The 16898-nt window shown below is 30.0% G+C and overlaps 3 protein-coding genes across 6 annotated transcripts; 1 reads left to right on the plus strand and 2 right to left on the minus strand.

Moving 5' to 3' along the window:
• The first annotated feature begins 168 nt into the window (after window positions 1-168).
• LOC105151663 (activating signal cointegrator 1 complex subunit 2) lies at window positions 169-5553 on the plus strand. Its single transcript, XM_011065500.2, has 14 exons — window positions 169-504; window positions 608-685; window positions 1680-1840; window positions 2058-2442; window positions 2684-2898; window positions 3102-3287; window positions 3380-3535; window positions 3628-3721; window positions 3813-3986; window positions 4133-4255; window positions 4324-4454; window positions 4524-4725; window positions 4805-4952; window positions 5354-5553. The coding sequence occupies exons 1-14, from the start codon at window positions 490-492 to the stop codon at window positions 5488-5490; spliced, it is 2205 nt and encodes a 734-aa protein (XP_011063802.2). The 5' UTR covers window positions 169-489; the 3' UTR covers window positions 5491-5553.
• On the minus strand, window positions 5042-10547 carry LOC105151664 (bridging integrator 3). 4 transcript variants are annotated; one of them, XR_015546455.1, is made up of 7 exons: window positions 9857-10546; window positions 8781-8912; window positions 7575-8708; window positions 7355-7462; window positions 6990-7164; window positions 5280-6232; window positions 5042-5168 (listed from the first exon to the last, which is right to left on the minus strand). XR_015546455.1 is itself a non-coding variant. In XM_011065502.2 (7 exons), exons 3-6 carry the CDS (start codon window positions 7580-7582, stop codon window positions 5723-5725), a joined length of 801 nt encoding a protein of 266 aa, XP_011063804.1. In that variant the 5' UTR covers window positions 7583-8708; window positions 8781-8912; window positions 9857-10547; the 3' UTR covers window positions 5042-5615; window positions 5719-5722. The 4 variants fall into 4 exon arrangements, 2 of the variants coding, with proteins under 2 accessions (XP_011063804.1, XP_087266706.1); XR_015546454.1 differs by having other exon boundaries at window positions 5249-6232; XM_011065502.2 differs by having other exon boundaries at window positions 5042-5615; window positions 5719-6232; window positions 9857-10547.
• Window positions 10548-11569: 1022 nt separating this feature from the next.
• Window positions 11570-16424, minus strand: LOC105151667 (uncharacterized). Its single transcript, XM_011065503.2, has 4 exons — window positions 15772-16424; window positions 15413-15541; window positions 15166-15279; window positions 11570-13179 (listed from the first exon to the last, which is right to left on the minus strand). The coding sequence occupies exons 1-4, from the start codon at window positions 15917-15919 to the stop codon at window positions 12143-12145; spliced, it is 1428 nt and encodes a 475-aa protein (XP_011063805.2). The 5' UTR covers window positions 15920-16424; the 3' UTR covers window positions 11570-12142.
• Window positions 16425-16898: the final 474 nt, after the last annotated feature.

Genomic DNA, 16898 nt, shown 5'->3' on the forward strand with positions numbered 1-16898 from the left:
CATGTGAAAGTGCATTAAGAGACAAGTAAGTACAGTTTAAAGGATGAACTACCAACCATTATGCTTGAAATCGTGTACTATGAGAACTTCGGTCATTTTGAGGCGATATTTCTGAAATCAATTGCGATATTTTAGAAATCTAGTAACTTTAGTGATCGGTCTTCTCTCACGCCATCTCGGGCTCCTTTCTGCTTTCAGAAAGTGCCATGAAGTATCACGTTTGTTGCTTTCAGTTGTTTCATGTATTCTGACTATTCGTAGACACTTACACAGGCCGAAATTATTAGAGATTATCCGGTTTTCTGAATTTGTCGAGGACACGCTACTCGAGGATTTACTAAACACTTCACTCTAAATTTGTTTCGTCTGGTTTTGTGACTACCTTGTTTTATTATCAAGACTTCTATCACATTGATTTCTTTTTCTATTGTCTTTTGTCAAACTGCAAATAGGCAGCAAATTGTTTTTTACAACAAACAATGCAAAATCATGAGTTTCTACGAGGTAATTAACTTTGATGTAACTTATCATTTTTAGGATTTGTAGCGCAATTTGTGCCACGACAGGAAATATTTAATTTATAAAATAATTTTTTGTTGTTAAATAGAATCCAGATTGCGTGCCTTTGGAGGAACTACAGTTGAATATTAAGAATGACGGGGTGATTGTTATAATAGATGCGCTGGTATGTTAATTTTTTAATCTTAGGAAATTCGTAGATTGATGTTTTTTTAACTTTTTATACTTGAAGCAAGGTTGTGTGTTTACATGTAAAATATAATCTATATATATATATATATATATATATATATATATATATATATATATATACTATAGATCTGTTTTCTAATTAAATTACAAAGTATTGGAATTTAAAATTAAATAGATATATGTTTGATATTTCACAAAAGAAAATTCTAATGTAAGAATAAAAAAAGAGAATTAAAGCTCCTTTTGTTTCTTAAGTTTTAAATTGGTATACACTGATGTAAAAAACTCCAACTTATTGCATCATATTTGTTTTACTTCAACTGTTGATTTTTCTGCTGGAAAACTGGAGATTGATCTCTAAAACGAGTCTTCAGTCAAAATCTGGAAATCTGATAATCGTGATTAGAATCTATGTTTTATATCATTGTATTGAACTGTGCTAAAATTTCTATTTTATATATATATTTTTATTTAAATACTATAAAGTATCATATTTTAACAATCATAAAATTTGATTATTTCTTTCTATATGTTCTTTCTATTATGTTCAATTTAGAATAATTTACATTTTTTACATTGCTTGTATTGTCTATATGAAAAAGATTTGTATAAAATAATGTAACAATATACAAAAATTTCAAGCAAAGTAATTTAAAAATATACAGCATAAGACTTAACGTGAAATAGCTATAGGCCTGTTTTTTTTTTAACTAAACTTGTATGGTTCAATTTTTTTCTTTTTTTTATATTAAAAGAAAATAAAATATATGGAATTGTATGCTTAAAATTTGGTAAAAGCAAAAAGGAGAGCTCTATTGCAATTCAACGATAAAAAACAAATCTGAAATCTCAAAATTCGTGTTCCGTTTTTATTGGACATCTAATAATATATAAGCTAATAATACTCTAATAATATATATTTATTCAACTTTTAAATTCCTGTATATTGTTTAATATCGAATTTTTAGAATATGAAGTGGGCAGATAAGCGTTGCTTTCTAAGTTACATAGCACCAGAGATATACAATGAAGATGGGTCAGAAATTATGGGTGCTAAGGATCGTTGGATGGAAATTGTGAGTTACATAATCGAAGATCTAAACTGGCTACTGGCTCTTCCATTTTATCGGTATAATAATGTTCTTAGTAATTTCAGTACTTGATTCTGTTCTTTTTAATTGAATTTTTTGCATCATTTTCACACGTTCATCTCTCATCATTTCTCTTTCTCTTTTCACATTAGTAGAGAGAAAAACAGGAAAAATGAATGATATAAAAAATTCAACTGAAAAGAATAAATCTACAATTAACATGTCCAATTACTACAAGTAGTTTTCTTTATTTAGATTCTGGTCCAATATTATATACAATACATCGATTATGGATACATTAGTTTCTTTTTTACAAGAAGCACCACCTTTCTATACTTTAGAAAGTTTTCCTGCTGACCCAAAAATGCGCGAAGCATTAGAGAATCTTCGTCGCAACGTACTTATCGTCTTCGCGCGTCTTTGCACGAATAAACAGAGTTCAGCAGAATATATGAACCGTCCATTTCTTGGAAAACTATTGTATAATTATTACATATTCACGATACCAATTATATTTGATCTATGTCAACTATATGGTAGAGAAAGTACCAAAGTAGTAGAGAAAATTGTAGATAGCGTATTTAGTCTACAACCGATGTACAATGATGACCTTCAGAAATCTATACCATGCCTTATAAAGGTGATGTATACTGTTTAATCTTGATAAAAGAAAAATATTAATTTTTTTATATCTTACATTTCAATGGTTCTACTTATGTCAGTCACAAATATGAATTGATCTAATTAATTCTTCTCTAAATTTTCTTAAAAATATAATCAACAATTATTGTTGATCAAAAGTAGAAACTTATTTAAAAAATTGTGAATTTATAATTTTTGTTTCAATTGAATTAATCAGTCAATTATCTTTACTATCATAGGCTCTCGAAAATGTTGAACGAAGATTTGAAAATTGTCCAAGTAATGCTACTGAAGCAGTGGCGCTTTCAGAAAGAGGAGACTCTATTGAAATGACATTGTATAATTTAGAGGATTTAATACTCTATGTTCTAGATATATCATCAACTCTTACTATATTGTTAAGAGTCTATCCTCCAGTAACTGCCACATTTCATAAAGATGACTTCATAAACAAGTGAATAAAAGACTTCATTTTATTACTAATATCTAATTAATACATTATTTTTAGCAATATATTCACGTTTTTATTAAACCAGTTTTTTTAATATTCGACGATTTTTTTATTAAATTGAAATTCTCTTATTTGTGAACATACATTTTATTCAAATGTACAATATATTTTTATTTTGGTGCCACTATATTGTTTCTGTTTGCTAGGATAGTTTCAATATATGGGAGTACTATACCTGAGATGTATAAAAAGTTAGACAAATTAGCATATAGCGAGGAAAATATGCCAAAATACATTGAATTGAAGCATCGTCTCGATGTAACTAGAGTTGAAATGTTAAATCTTTATCGAATTATTATTTATGAATCCATATTACAAATTCAAGAAAAAATGTAAGTATATGAAAAAATCATTTTATGATAAAAACAATTATATGGATATCCTAATTAAAATATTTCATTTACTTCGAATGTTACATCCACAGAAATACAATAACTGAAAATGAGATAAGAAATTGCGTAGATAAATATTTGGATTCACTAATGAATGCTATCTCTGAAAAAGAGTTCATTATAGATTATCATCAGTTTTACCCAGTTGATACCGATCTTCAAATTATGGCTAAACTTTATCCTGAAATGTATCCTTTTTTAAAGAGATTACAATATTATATTATTATACATAAACACAACAGTTTTAAATCTTAGTTTTCTTTACATATTTAATAATCAGTGATACAATAAAAAGCAAATATATATTAAAGTCATTGCATGCATCGATTGGAGATACCAAGATGTTAGCTAATGCATCACTCAATAATACAAATGTAAGTAATAATCTTGCAAATATATATATGTATATATATGTATATATATGTAGATTTATTTAAAAAATGTATATTATCTATTACATTATAGATAGCTGTTGCTGGATCTAGCGGTATTCAAAACAATCAACAAAAAGAACATTCCAATGATGTAAATTGCATGAACAATAAGATAGATTCTGGTTCAAAATATCCCGACAACTTAATGTCTCTTATTTCGGAAGTAAAAGAAATTTTGTGCGATTGTGGTGAAGGTTTTATACAGGTAAGACTTGTTATATATTTAGTTTATTTAATTAATTTGTAATTAGAAATAATGGATGAGAAGTAACTCATCGATTATTAGTACTAAATTCTAATAGAAAATATTGAGTAGCGTTTTTATAAATTTGTGCAATCTAAAACTTTCAGCTATGTTTAGAGAATTATAAGTATAATATTGAATCTGTGGTAAATGCAGTTCTGGAGGACAAGTTACCACATAATTTGAAAGAATTAGATAGGACAATACCATATATACCACCTGATCCAATGGTAAGTAATAAAATAATCTCTTTGCTATGGTAAGTTAAAATAGTAAGAATTAATCTGTATGTTTTTAGGAAACATCGATTGCTATGGATCTGGCTACTGCAAATCTGGTCAACGATTTTCAAGAGTTGAATGTTTCCTACAACGATAAATTTGAAGTCACGACAGAGAAATTTACAGATGTGTTAGGCGTAAGGAAAAAGTAAGTTATTATAGTGATTTGCACACATTGACATTGATTTTGTTAAAATTAAATACATCTTTTTCCTAGGAAAGATAAGTATAGAAACGCAAATGAAATGCTGAACGACAAATCTGCAATTAGGGAAGTGAGGAATATCTATGAAAAATACAGCATTGTTACCGATGAATACGATGATGAATATGATGACACGTATGACAGTCATGATATTCGTAGTAGTGCACAGGATGATTCTGCAGAAATAGATGCAAGGTCTTTTACTACTCCAAGAGTTAGTTCAATTGTTCTTTATCTTTATAATGTATGTAATGGTGCGTGAATTGGATTTTTTCTACATTTGTTTTATATAGGTATTTCAGACATTCGATAAAAATAATGCTAGCTCTGAGGATGATACAGAGATAGAAGACGAGAAACCTGTACAAAATAGTAATCATTTTGTACAAGATCCAGCGGAATTACGTGCTAAAGCCGAACAGCGAAAACAATCAAGAGAAGGTAAGAATGCATACAATGTAAACGGTAAATAAATTTTTTTAAAATCTTGTAGTCTCATTAAGTTATTAAAAAACACATAATGACAAATATAAAATGAACCATTTTATTTTCATTTGGCAAATATACAAAATTATTGTTTTAACTTATAGAAATATATCATTTATATGTACATATGTTCAATGAAATATTGATTTATTACATTTCGGAATAGCATTTCTGAAATATAATTATACAATAATTAATTTTATAATATATAGTAATTATTATACTTAATTAGATTCTTAGCAAATATTCACATTTCATTTTTTTCTGGTTTGATTTGCTTACTAAATTGTTATTTGGTGATCCAATAGCGTACTATTGAGAAATATCCCAAATAGATTACGATTTTTTTCTTTAAGGTAAATCCAAAGGTGATAAGCAAGACAAAAATGGATCGGTCAACAGGAGAAAAAATGTATACAAGGCTACACATGGCAATCATAATCGGCGAATGGGTGCAGAAATAAAAAGAAAACAAGGAATGATCCCATCTTAAAGCGCATTTTCGCAAAAGATCTCACGATGTATATACTGCCAAGCAATAAATATATTTAGTATATTTACTTGGCTATTTAATCCATAAAAATAAACATTTTTATTTGTTCGCTTGATTATGCCGTGCTAAAAACGAATATACATTTTTATTTAAAAATAATTGTATAAAAAATATATATATATATATATTACACATTGCTTCAGAAATTTTTAGAGGAATGTATTGTACTTGTTCAGTGATCCTTTACTATAGTTAGCGCTCGCAATCTATTTAATTCAGTATTTATAACTCGCTGATGTTCCTCCTCAGGTACTATTGTGCTTGATGTGAATTCAGAAGAATACTTAATAGGCATCAATTGCGTATACAACTGCGTCGCATGTCCGTAATAATTTAATTGTATCATAATCACAGCGTGAATACTCGGATTGATGTACTCCAATCTTTTACCAAGAAACGTTGGTAATTCCGTGAGTAATTGAGCGTGTATAGTCTTCAATTCTTTGGCGGCCGTCTCCTCTGCTCGTCGTTCTCTTTCAAGCTTCGCGATGTGATTCGCAGTTTTGTCTTTCTTCTCTTGTAATTTTTTTACACGATTGTACACATATTTCCACGTGGTTACTAGATCCTCTCGCTTTGCTATTGCCGCAGCGATGGTAATAAATTCATTCCTGAACTTTTTTAAGGGTTCTATAAATGTTTTATGGCATAAGCTGCTGACTTCTTGAACGTTCTTTCCTACCTAATAATGAAATGTAGCGTGAGTTATTAATATTATGCCTTCAGTAGAATATTTATTTTTTGCAACTCGAAAGTTTTCTTCGCGTTGATTTAACTTTATCTAAAGCAAAACATTTACTGAAATCTCGTAAAGAATTCCTCAAAAATTCATAGATTTTTCCAAGTAAGATTAGAAGTTTTTAATGCTTTGAAATACTTAGACTGTAAATAATTCGAATTATATATTAAAGATTATTATAAGAGAGATTCCACCAGATTATTTTCTCAAATTGAAGCCACGAAACTTATAGGATAACATGAGGAAGGTTCACTATAATAGTGTCAAATAGTATAAAATATTTTTATACTAAGTATAGTGTTTTACACTGTTACTCTAATTTTTTAAATAAAAACTTGCGAAATACATAAGAAATGTGTGAATACATGTATGTGTAAACTATTCTCATTACTAACTGATTATCAAAATTTGCAATATTAAGAAAAAAATAATTAAAGAAATAATATTTTCAGAAAAAGATAGAATTAAAATTTAAAAGTACAATTTAAAGTATCAAAATTTTCCTATGCTTGATAAAATTCGATGAAAATCCCTGATTTTTAAGGATAAAAATCCCCTGAAAATTTCAGGCAGTAAACACTGTATAGGAATAATCCTATTAGAAGAAAACTTCTAACCATTACAAAATAGACATTCTACTGAATACGTTCAATATCTTGAAGAAGAACATTAATATTACATCTACAAAGCATTAACTTACTTGAGTAGCGACAGAATAATATTCTTCTACTATTCTCCTACATTCATCGTTATTTTGTGCCAGTCCACAATTGATCAGATTTGTACTTAATCGTTGATCAGCCCTGTCTAGATTTGTAAGAGCTCCTATATATTTCTTCATTTCCTTGGTCAATTTTCTTATTGCGCTTTCCACACTTAAAAAGAGAATAGATATATTGTAATACCTTTTTAAATACTTTTTTTAAGTAAACGACAAATGCAAAATCTAGTTCAGCACTTAATAAAAATATGCTATGTATATTTATAAATTATAACAAAAGAAAACTTGCACTGCACAAATATGATTATTATAGACATATAATAATTTCTATCAAATGTACGTACTAGATGAGCTTTTGAACAACAACGTCCAATTCTTTATCTTCTGCATAAGACAAAAGTGGCGGCGCAGAAGTCGGTCTCTGGGTCAAGTAGTTCTTCTTTAAAGGATTCCTGTTCATATATACAATACAGATATTTTATGTAAATTCGATATTTTAATTCAATTCAAAAAATTAGAAAGTATTATAAATAATATTTAACACATTTTGAGAATTAAACTTACCACGTCATATTCAATAATCAATATTGGCAAATGTTAACGTAACAATCATTTACATTTACATGAATGATTCCAAAGCTGACATTTTTGCAAAGTGCTTTTGTAGCTATAATATTTGCTATCTTCATTCATATCTTACGATTATCTGACAACTCGTGAATATTAAAATCATATTTTTAACAAAATCACATATATACATTGTATAATCAGAAAAATAGTATTAAATATTCTTTAATCTTGTCCTTTAAAAATTGATCTCTGCACTCGGAAACGATATTTTTAATTAGTACGCGATAAGAATGTCACTTGTTATCTTGCCGATTGTTTAGAAACACTTAACACATCGCGCGTTTCCATAGAATCCGACTATCCCATCTCATTTAAGAGATAAACCTACTATTCAAGATAAACCTGATAAACTCATAAATCTCTGGTTATTTTGACATCTGTCATGTGAACAGAAAAAATGAGGAAAAGATTGTCAAATGTGATTACGCAAACGTCAAAGTTATAGCGAATTCGATTGGACGCATTCAGTGCACATCGCGGTGCAGATTAAAGCCGTCGTATACAAAATAATGTAAAGATTCTGTGTTTATAAATAAACATAGAAATCGACTAAATCGTGAAATACTCAATATTTTATTATACTATTAGATAAAATATGTATTTCATAATTTGAAATATTTATATTTCATTTTTATATTCAAATTAAATCAGTGTACAACGACTTTAATATATACCAGTGCGCACTGTTCTTCCAATCGAATTTGCCTTTAAGATGCCTTTTCATGCTGATGCTCAACGCTCATTTTTAGCGTTAAAATAGATCACATGATCAAAATTGACACTTAATATTCGTCAATTTCTATCACGTGACTTATTTTGACACCAAAAATGAGCGTCAAGTGTTAATATGAAAAGGCACCTACAAGGTGCTGTCCCATGACAGTCGGAATTTCGGAAAATGGAATCTTGAGGTTTGTTTTCGTTCCTACATGAGGATTGCACTAGTTTAATTCAGTTCAGTTCTAATGCAATCCTCGTGCAGGAAATGATCCTTCGTGCTCTCTCCTATTGGCCGAAAAAGTTATAAGTTGTACTAATCTCGGAGAATTAAAGACCATGAAAGATTTTCTGTAATATTAATACAATTTAAAGAAAAATAATGCAGTAGGAATTCATGTTCCTACATGCATATATACTTACCTGTAGTTTTCTCCCACTTCATTATTTTTAGTATTTTTGCGATACTAACATAAGTCGCCCGGTCGCGCTTTTCTTATAAATATAGGACTCTAGGTCAGAGTTATTTATATTGATAAAAATTTATATTTTTACCTGAAACGTGGTGAGTATTACTAATATTTCTTTATTTTGTAAATATATAATGTTGTAATGCGCTAATGTTATAACATACAGAAAATGGAAAAATAAGCTCGGATCCTCATATGAGCAACAGTGTTTTGATATCGAACGCTATTGGTAAAAAACGAGTGATGGAGGTAAATTTTACTCACAATCGATTTTTTACCAATTAGTGTTTTGTATCAAAGCGCTGTTGTCTGTATGAGAATCCAGGCTAATTCACAAGAGTATGGTGGATAATGCAGAGGTTGTAACAGAGACCATCTCGAATCTCAAACCGAGAGGCCCGTGATTGGCAAAGTAACTTCGCAATATATCCAATTCAAGTTCTAACATTGTATACTAAAATTCAACTTACAAAGGGAAACACATATAACATAAAAAAAAATCTACTTTTCCCGTATTTCTAAAATATGAAACTATTTTTATTATTTTATATTGGTTTCAAACATCTTTTTGTAATTAACTAAGGTTCCATAGGAGACCTAAAATCGAATATTTTTAACATCATTTATTTATAAAATATAAAGTGCACACACATACATACATACGTTTTTACAATACAATTTCTTGATTTAAGATTTAAAAAAATGTATCTTAAATAAAACTGTCAAGGAGATGCTGGAGTGGCCAAATTGTCGGGACTTTGCAGATTAATATAAATCTCCGAATTTACTGAACGGAATCACAAATCCTTTTAAACCGGTTCTACATTAGTTGCAAGCCGATCGCAAGTTTGCAACAGCCAATCTGAAGTTTGTATTTTGAAATCAACACTTCATATTGGCTATCGCAACAAATTTGCGATCAGTTTGCAACTAATGTAGAACCAGCTTTACAGGATTAAAATAGATACAAAATTTAGTGGTGCTGCAATAGACTTTATATTAGAATCGAAAAAAAAAGTTAAAACTTACATTTTTGTTCAACTCGTAGAATTGTCACCTGACATAGATATTTCCTTAATATAAAAGTTCTATAGCTCATATGGACCAAACGACAGTGCAGCAAGCGTATTACGTACACAAACAATATTGAGTATGTGAAACTGAAGTTGAAAGCTTCAAAAGATGGATTTATATCTGCAAATGACGTGTATCCGAGCGAAGACTCAGGATGTGTGCCAAAATTGACTGTCAGTACTGAAAATCTATAGTGCACGTAAACTGTAGCATTTTTAGTGCTGGCAGTAAATTTGAAACACAGCCTTGGAATGATAAATAAAGCAATAATTGTACTAGCAGTAGTATGTATATTTATATGTAATATTATAATACTATATTGCTAACGCGAATTAAGAGCTGGCGGAAACACCACGGTGCAGATATTTACCTCTCACTTAGATGCCCGCTTCAGTACGCAAACGCGTGTTTCTAATCAATTTAATCACGTACATCTGTACTGATCCGCGTTCGCATGTATTGCGTAGTGCATATTGAGTATATAATTATACGCATGTCCAACATTGTTGTTTATATAAAAGTATTTAAAAAAAGAAACAAAAATGCTTTGTTACTTATGCCAGCGCATGCGTACATTCGAAGTACACTGTGGAAGTGATCCGATAGTCTCTATCTTCACACACTCCTCACTCCAAAAAAGAGGTTGCGTTAGCAAGAAGAGTATTACATATAGTATGAACACTTTGACTATAAACATATGGACTGCTAGTCCCTCATTTTTGCTATAGGAAATGCATATTCTCGGTGTGTCGAATTCATGATATATAAATATAAGGTATTTCATTGACATAATGGCAGAAAAGTACCAAACAACCAATCAAAAATTTGTCCAAAATTTAGTGCTAAATTCAAATGCAGTGTTAGTAAAAATACGTAACAATTGTAAAAACAAGATTAAAATTTGAAAAAATACAAAAGCTCGTAAATGAATAAAATAATGGAGTATGAAATAAAATAATGTTAATAAATGTAATAATATATATATATATATATATATATATATATATATACACATATATAAATGTAATTTGATATTTAAGATCGCCTCAATGTATGACTAATGTAAGACTTACAGTTTTGAACACAACACGTGGGCATTTCTACAAATCAAATAGAATATGCTAATTATTTAGAAAAAACATTGATAAATTACAATAAAGGAAATAGTTCCTAGTATATAATAATTTATGAATAAATACGATTTTTTTATAGATATCGTTATACATATTCTAACTGTTATTTCTACATAAAACTTAAAGAATTTCACTCTTAATTACTCATTCCACCACTTCAAACTGAACAAACTTCTCGAAAGAATAATGTAATTATTCGACGACATCCGTCATACGATATCTGACATTCGTTGTTACAATAAATATCGAACGTCGTATGATGGATGTCGTACATAGCGTGAATCCTACATTTCAAGTATGCTGGGTCATTTGGAATGACCCTGAGCAATTCCCAAGAGACAAAACAGATAAAGATAGATGAATACGTTTGAATGAAACACAACGATATATAATAAATATAAGAAATGAATAAAAGATGTTACTATTATCAAATTTGGAATTTAAAAGTCTATACTACCAACCTCAATCAAGCTTCGACCGTCGATCCAGCATCCTCTTAAAGGAGTTTAGTGTGAATATCCACTTTCAAAGATAATTTTTGGGAATCAAATTAAGAAATTATAAAACTTTCAATTATAAAAATGAATAAAATTTACAAAGCCAATATTTTATATTCATATTATTCATACTTGAAGTAATATCTTAAATTACAAAGTTTTTTATTTTATTTTATTTTAAATAAGATATAGATAGATGCATACAGAAGTCATGTCGCGAAAAATCATTCCCATCGTGATCATCGCGAGAGGATTCTTTTTACAAGGCTCGCTCCTACAAAACTATAAAACAATCGATTTGTAGCTTTATAGGCAAACGGAATCTTCCCGATCGCCGTCGGCCTGATGGGAACGATTTTTTTGTGACACATGATCTGTACGTCTATATATATCTTATACAATTTACAATAAAAAGCTTTGTAAAAATTTAAGGTGTTACTTTAAATATAAATAAATATAAATAAAAAATTTATAAATATAAATAAAATCTTAGCTTCGTAAGTTTACTATTTTTATAAATGCAATTCCTTATACTATTTTTTAAATGTAATTCCTAAAAATTACTTTTAAAAATGAATATTCACACTAGAAAACTTCCTTAAATTTCTTTATTATATTGGTATTTTATACGAAATAGAAAATATAATTTTATATTTTGGGCTATAAGCTGGAGGGCTGCAGACAGTTAATTGTTGGATTTCAGATTGAGCATCACTGTAGTCCTCTGTCTTCTTCAATTCACTATGATTAACTTTTATATGTTCGGTTAAATGATGTAATCGGAGAAACCTCTTCAGGCAAATTTTACACGTATGTGGTCGAGCATCAATGTGAGTAAGCAAATGGTGGTTTAGCAATGTCTTTGTGTGGAAGACCTCTGTACAATAGTTGCACGTGAACAGTTCTTCATGTTTCTGTGCTATGTGCCGTTGCAAGCCCTGTTTGGCTACAAAGCAATTACCACAGATATCGCATTGAAACGGCTTTACTTTCTTATGCTCCAAATCGTCGTGTTTCTTACATTCTTCAACAGTGACAAATCTGCGACTGCAATGCTGACAGGCATATTGCATCTTGTTCATGTGTATTTTCTTGTGATACTGCAGCTGTTCCATCAGCCTGAACTTAATCTGGCATACTGAGCACGAGAATGGCATCTTATCTACATGTATGGTTTTATGTTTCAGCAAATTTGATTTGCTGAAAAAGCGTTTCTTGCAGTCATCGTACTCATATCGGCGATTGCGATGGAAATGCTGAATGTGCAACATTAACATTTGATGCAGTAGAAATGTACGACCGCACTGATTGCATTCATGAATTTTCTTTCCCTGCTTGAACCCAAGTTTGAACCTGTCTTTAGTATTCATTTTTTGTTCACTCTCGCTGTCTGTATCCTGATCCTCCTCATAAAAATGGTACTCGCTAGTTTTGTCTTTCTCTTCTTCGTTTTGTCGTTCCCTTTCCATCTCACTTTCTCTGATTTCATATTCCTTTCTGTTGTTATCGTTAACATGCTGCTTCTTTAAAATATTGTTCTGTAATCCAAATTCGTCGAATCCTTTTTTGCCAATTTCCACCGGCGGATTGTTGGATTTGTCCAAGAAGTTTTCCGGTAATTCTCCAGACATAGAAGATTCTGGTGTGTCTATGAATTAATAGTGTAAACTTATAAAAAATTCGATATGACGAATAAAATTAACGTAATCTCTAATAACACTATTAACATATGGAGACATATTTGCTTAATTATTTCTTAAAATATCGATCGAAAACGATAGCAAATGGTTAATCGTTTTTAATCATAATTATGAATTGTAAATGAATAAAAGAATATTATATATAATTCTACAATTAATTCTTTATCGTTTTTTTTTCATGTACGATAAATAACAATAAATTTTCAACCGTAATAATATGATGGGAAGTCTTTACTTTTGTCGTTGCGACTTTATTAATGATTACGAAAATTTGTTATAATTTTACGATAAGATATTTTGAATCATCTACCGTTGATGCATGATTATGGATTTTCATGATGAATTATAGATTTTTTTAAACTTGTACGATAACAAACTTCCACATTCCTTTAGCTGAATTGATTACGATAAAATTTTCACAAAAAATTCCATAACGATAATTCACGATCATTCTAAAACGTCAAAGAATAATAAGTTATTACAAAATTTCTACCGAATTCCAAGGATTGAATCGTTCATCAGAATGATAGGAAACGATAACATTTCTTTCAGAATATAAAAAGTGAAACAATGGATTACAATAGGAAATGATAAGATTTTTAACAGATTGTATTGTTTATTATCGTTTTCTATCGGTTTTTTTAAATAGGACAATGTAATATGGTGACAATGAGACGCATAACTTGCTTGCGTACATTCCATCCTTAACATTTGATAAATAATAGAGATGAAATAATGTTCATGAGCGTTTGAGTGTTATGAACAAATGGAACAACTCATAAGATTTGTTCGCATTGTATGCTCCAACATGTTCCAATATACTATTATAGTTTCTACTCACTCCAATGAGTGCGTCATAATCAAGAATTTTCAAAAACTTTCAGCTCTGATTGGCTAACTTACGGTATTACTATTATGATGTGTACGGGTTATTGATCAATTTCTTATGACTCAAAACTAAATTTAGATAATAGCTTATTGTAAAAAGTCTGTAAGATATTTTTAAGAGACGTTCTATTTAGAACATGCATGCTATCCGGATATCATATTTTATCCTCAGTACAATTAAAATGATTGGTAATATCATTTTTCACTTATATCAGATCCTACCAGACTCACTGCATTCCGATATTCATTGTTAGTATCGAAAATCTAGGCTCAAACTTCATAAGATAATATCCATAATTTTGATTCTCTTCCATGCTATTACACGAGTTAGACAAAGGCGAATAAGCAAAGTTTGACTGTTCATCCTTAAAGATACCAATTAGACTTTTCCAGGTCAGACTCTAATTAGCTATCATATCGTTTCTTACCGCGCGTAACGCGTTAACATATCCTGTGTGTAACAGGTCTTAGTATCAGTTTTGACTGAGTGAACCTACTATTCTTGCTTATATTATGCTAGTGTTTCGATTTCAGTGAAAAGCGCATTGTATCTTCAATACAATTGGCTCCTACACCTTTATGCCAGTATTCATAGTCGATTATCTTAAGTACAGTTTTAAGATGTTATAAGCCAATCAGAGAGCTGCATTAGCATCTTAAAGGCTCTTTCACCAACTTCTGGTTAAATTAATTGATGATCAACTTACAGAAATGTCACAGAAGTTTATTGTATCAGAATGTTTTCTCTTTCTTCCTCTTTTGAGACAAACTATTCAGTTCTCAAACTAGCAATCGTGATGACTGAGTTAACTGTCAATTAGTGTTAATCAGAGTTGATAAAAGAAATCCTAAGACATTATTTAAAATAATACAAAAATAAGAACAAATTATGAATATCACTCTTAAAAAAAGAACCAATGAAGAACTAAAGACAAAAAATCAATCATATTAAAGAATCATTGAGCGCTCACTGATCAGTTTTCTCTGCTGAACATAACTACTTTTACAAGAATTAGTAAGATTACCATGTGCCATAATTTGCTTACTCAAATTTAATAAGTCTCTTGAAGTTGAAGCTTCCATCTGTTCTTCAAATAGTGTTGTATTCATTACTTCAAACTCCTCTTTAGGCAGTATTGTATTCATTGCAGTATCTGGTACTATTACAGATTCATCAAGATAATAAACAAATTATTAATATATTGTATAATGCAACGGAGTAGCCAATAAAAAATATAATATAATAATATAATACACTATCTTAATTACCAAAGAAGCTTATACTTTGCATACCTTTGCCATTTGATGATCCTAAATTCAGCGTGGGTACTGCATCAGATCTTAATCTTCTTTTTTTTGGTTGATTATGTAAATCATATACTTTGTATGCTGCTGAATCAAAATGGATGGAACAGACGCGGCCTACATGTATAGAATGTGTTATTTTTATTGTATAAATCTATGGCTGCATTCAGTAGAAAAAGCAACTTTGGAGCTGTTATAAAATTCTTGAATATAACTGATTTATTTAAATCCAGTGAGGAACTTAAGAGCAAGACGAATCATATTAAAGAATATAATAATTGCAAAGTTGCTTTTTCTGTTGAATGTAATCTATGATATAAACAAAAATATATTAATTTCATATATACCATTTTTAATATTGATATTTTTTCTCCCACAAGCTTTCTCCCATTGTAATAATAATGCATTTCTTCTTGGGAAGCGATGAAAATGTATAGTTCTGGATTCTTTTGTTCGATAATTATTTCTACATGATACTATTTGACAAGTACTCATTTTGGTTTCGACATGTCACTTCAAAATTATCGCGATGCAAATGTTAATCTCGAGAAAAATTTTTCTCGACAAAACGTTAAATCGCACAAGTTAACTCTCTACACAGGTCGGAACCGGCAGAAATGGAATTCATGGAATCAATTTTGAAATTTGGCAATTATCATCAACTCAAATGAGATCTTTGTAAGAGAATGGCCTCGATGGCCCGAAACCCGATCATGGTTAAAGAAGACATTGGCTGCGTTCAGCAAAACACAACAGTTTTGCAACAGTTTTAAGGGCTGCGCACAATAAAAGGAAACAGACAACAGAGGATAAGAATTTGAACTTATCAGAAGGTACGCGATATTGCAAACGCTTTGAAGCGTTTTTTGATCAATTTGTAAAATTCTTTCTTCCATCAAACGCTTCAAAGAACTTGTAGCGAGACTTTGATCACAACTAGAAATCATGTATTGTGGAATACACAGTTTCTGATAGATTGAAATTCTTATTCTCTGTTCTCTGTTCCCTGTTCCTTTTATTGTGCAGAGCCCCTTATGATTCTCTGCTGAGATAGGACTATTCCTCTTGATCTAAAAGCATAACCCAATCAGCGTGAAGAAAACTTCCAACAGTTGCAAAATAAACGTTCTGCTAAACGCAGCCATTAATGCCCGTATTCATAGTCAGACCTTGTACTTAAGCTTTCTTAAATTTATCTTTAGATGCTCAGTAGCCAATGAAATAATTCGTAGAGTATCTAAAAGATAAATTTAAAGAAGCCTTAAATATAAGACCTGATTATTGCCTATATTTATAGTCAGGACTTATATTTAAGGCTTTCTGAACCAATCAAAGTCCTTTATTTTCTTCCTTTCCATGAAATAAAGGATTCTGATTAGTTGATTTTTTATGCCTCATGTTTTATGCGTTATGCAAGAATCTGTGTTCTCCGCTTAACAGGAAGACGTAAATTCATATATTGAATTGTTTCCAC

This window comes from Acromyrmex echinatior, chromosome 10 (genome assembly GCF_024713525.1).
Source record: "Acromyrmex echinatior isolate Ae372 chromosome 10, ASM2471352v2, whole genome shotgun sequence".
NCBI classification, from domain to species: Eukaryota; Metazoa; Arthropoda; class Insecta; order Hymenoptera; family Formicidae; genus Acromyrmex; species Acromyrmex echinatior.

Coding starts and splice junctions, on each gene's coding strand:
- LOC105151663 (XM_011065500.2), top strand. Junction 1,841..2,057: donor CTGGCTCTTCCATTTTATCG/GTATAATAATGT, acceptor TTCTTTATTTAG/ATTCTGGTCCAATATTATAT. Junction 3,722..3,812: donor CATCACTCAATAATACAAAT/GTAAGTAATAAT, acceptor ATTACATTATAG/ATAGCTGTTGCTGGATCTAG.
- LOC105151664 (XM_011065502.2), bottom strand. Junction 7,165..7,354: donor GTTGTTCAAAAGCTCATCTA/GTACGTACATTT, acceptor TCTCTTTTTAAG/TGTGGAAAGCGCAATAAGAA. Junction 6,233..6,989: donor ATTATTCTGTCGCTACTCAA/GTAAGTTAATGC, acceptor TTTCATTATTAG/GTAGGAAAGAACGTTCAAGA.
- LOC105151667 (XM_011065503.2), bottom strand. CDS start 15,919: ATGAGTACTTGTCAAATAGTATCATGTAGAAATAATTATCGAACAAAA. Junction 15,542..15,771: donor AAATATCAATATTAAAAATG/GTATATATGAAA, acceptor CTATACATGTAG/GCCGCGTCTGTTCCATCCAT. Junction 13,180..15,165: donor AAGAGACTTATTAAATTTGA/GTAAGCAAATTA, acceptor ATTAATTCATAG/ACACACCAGAATCTTCTATG.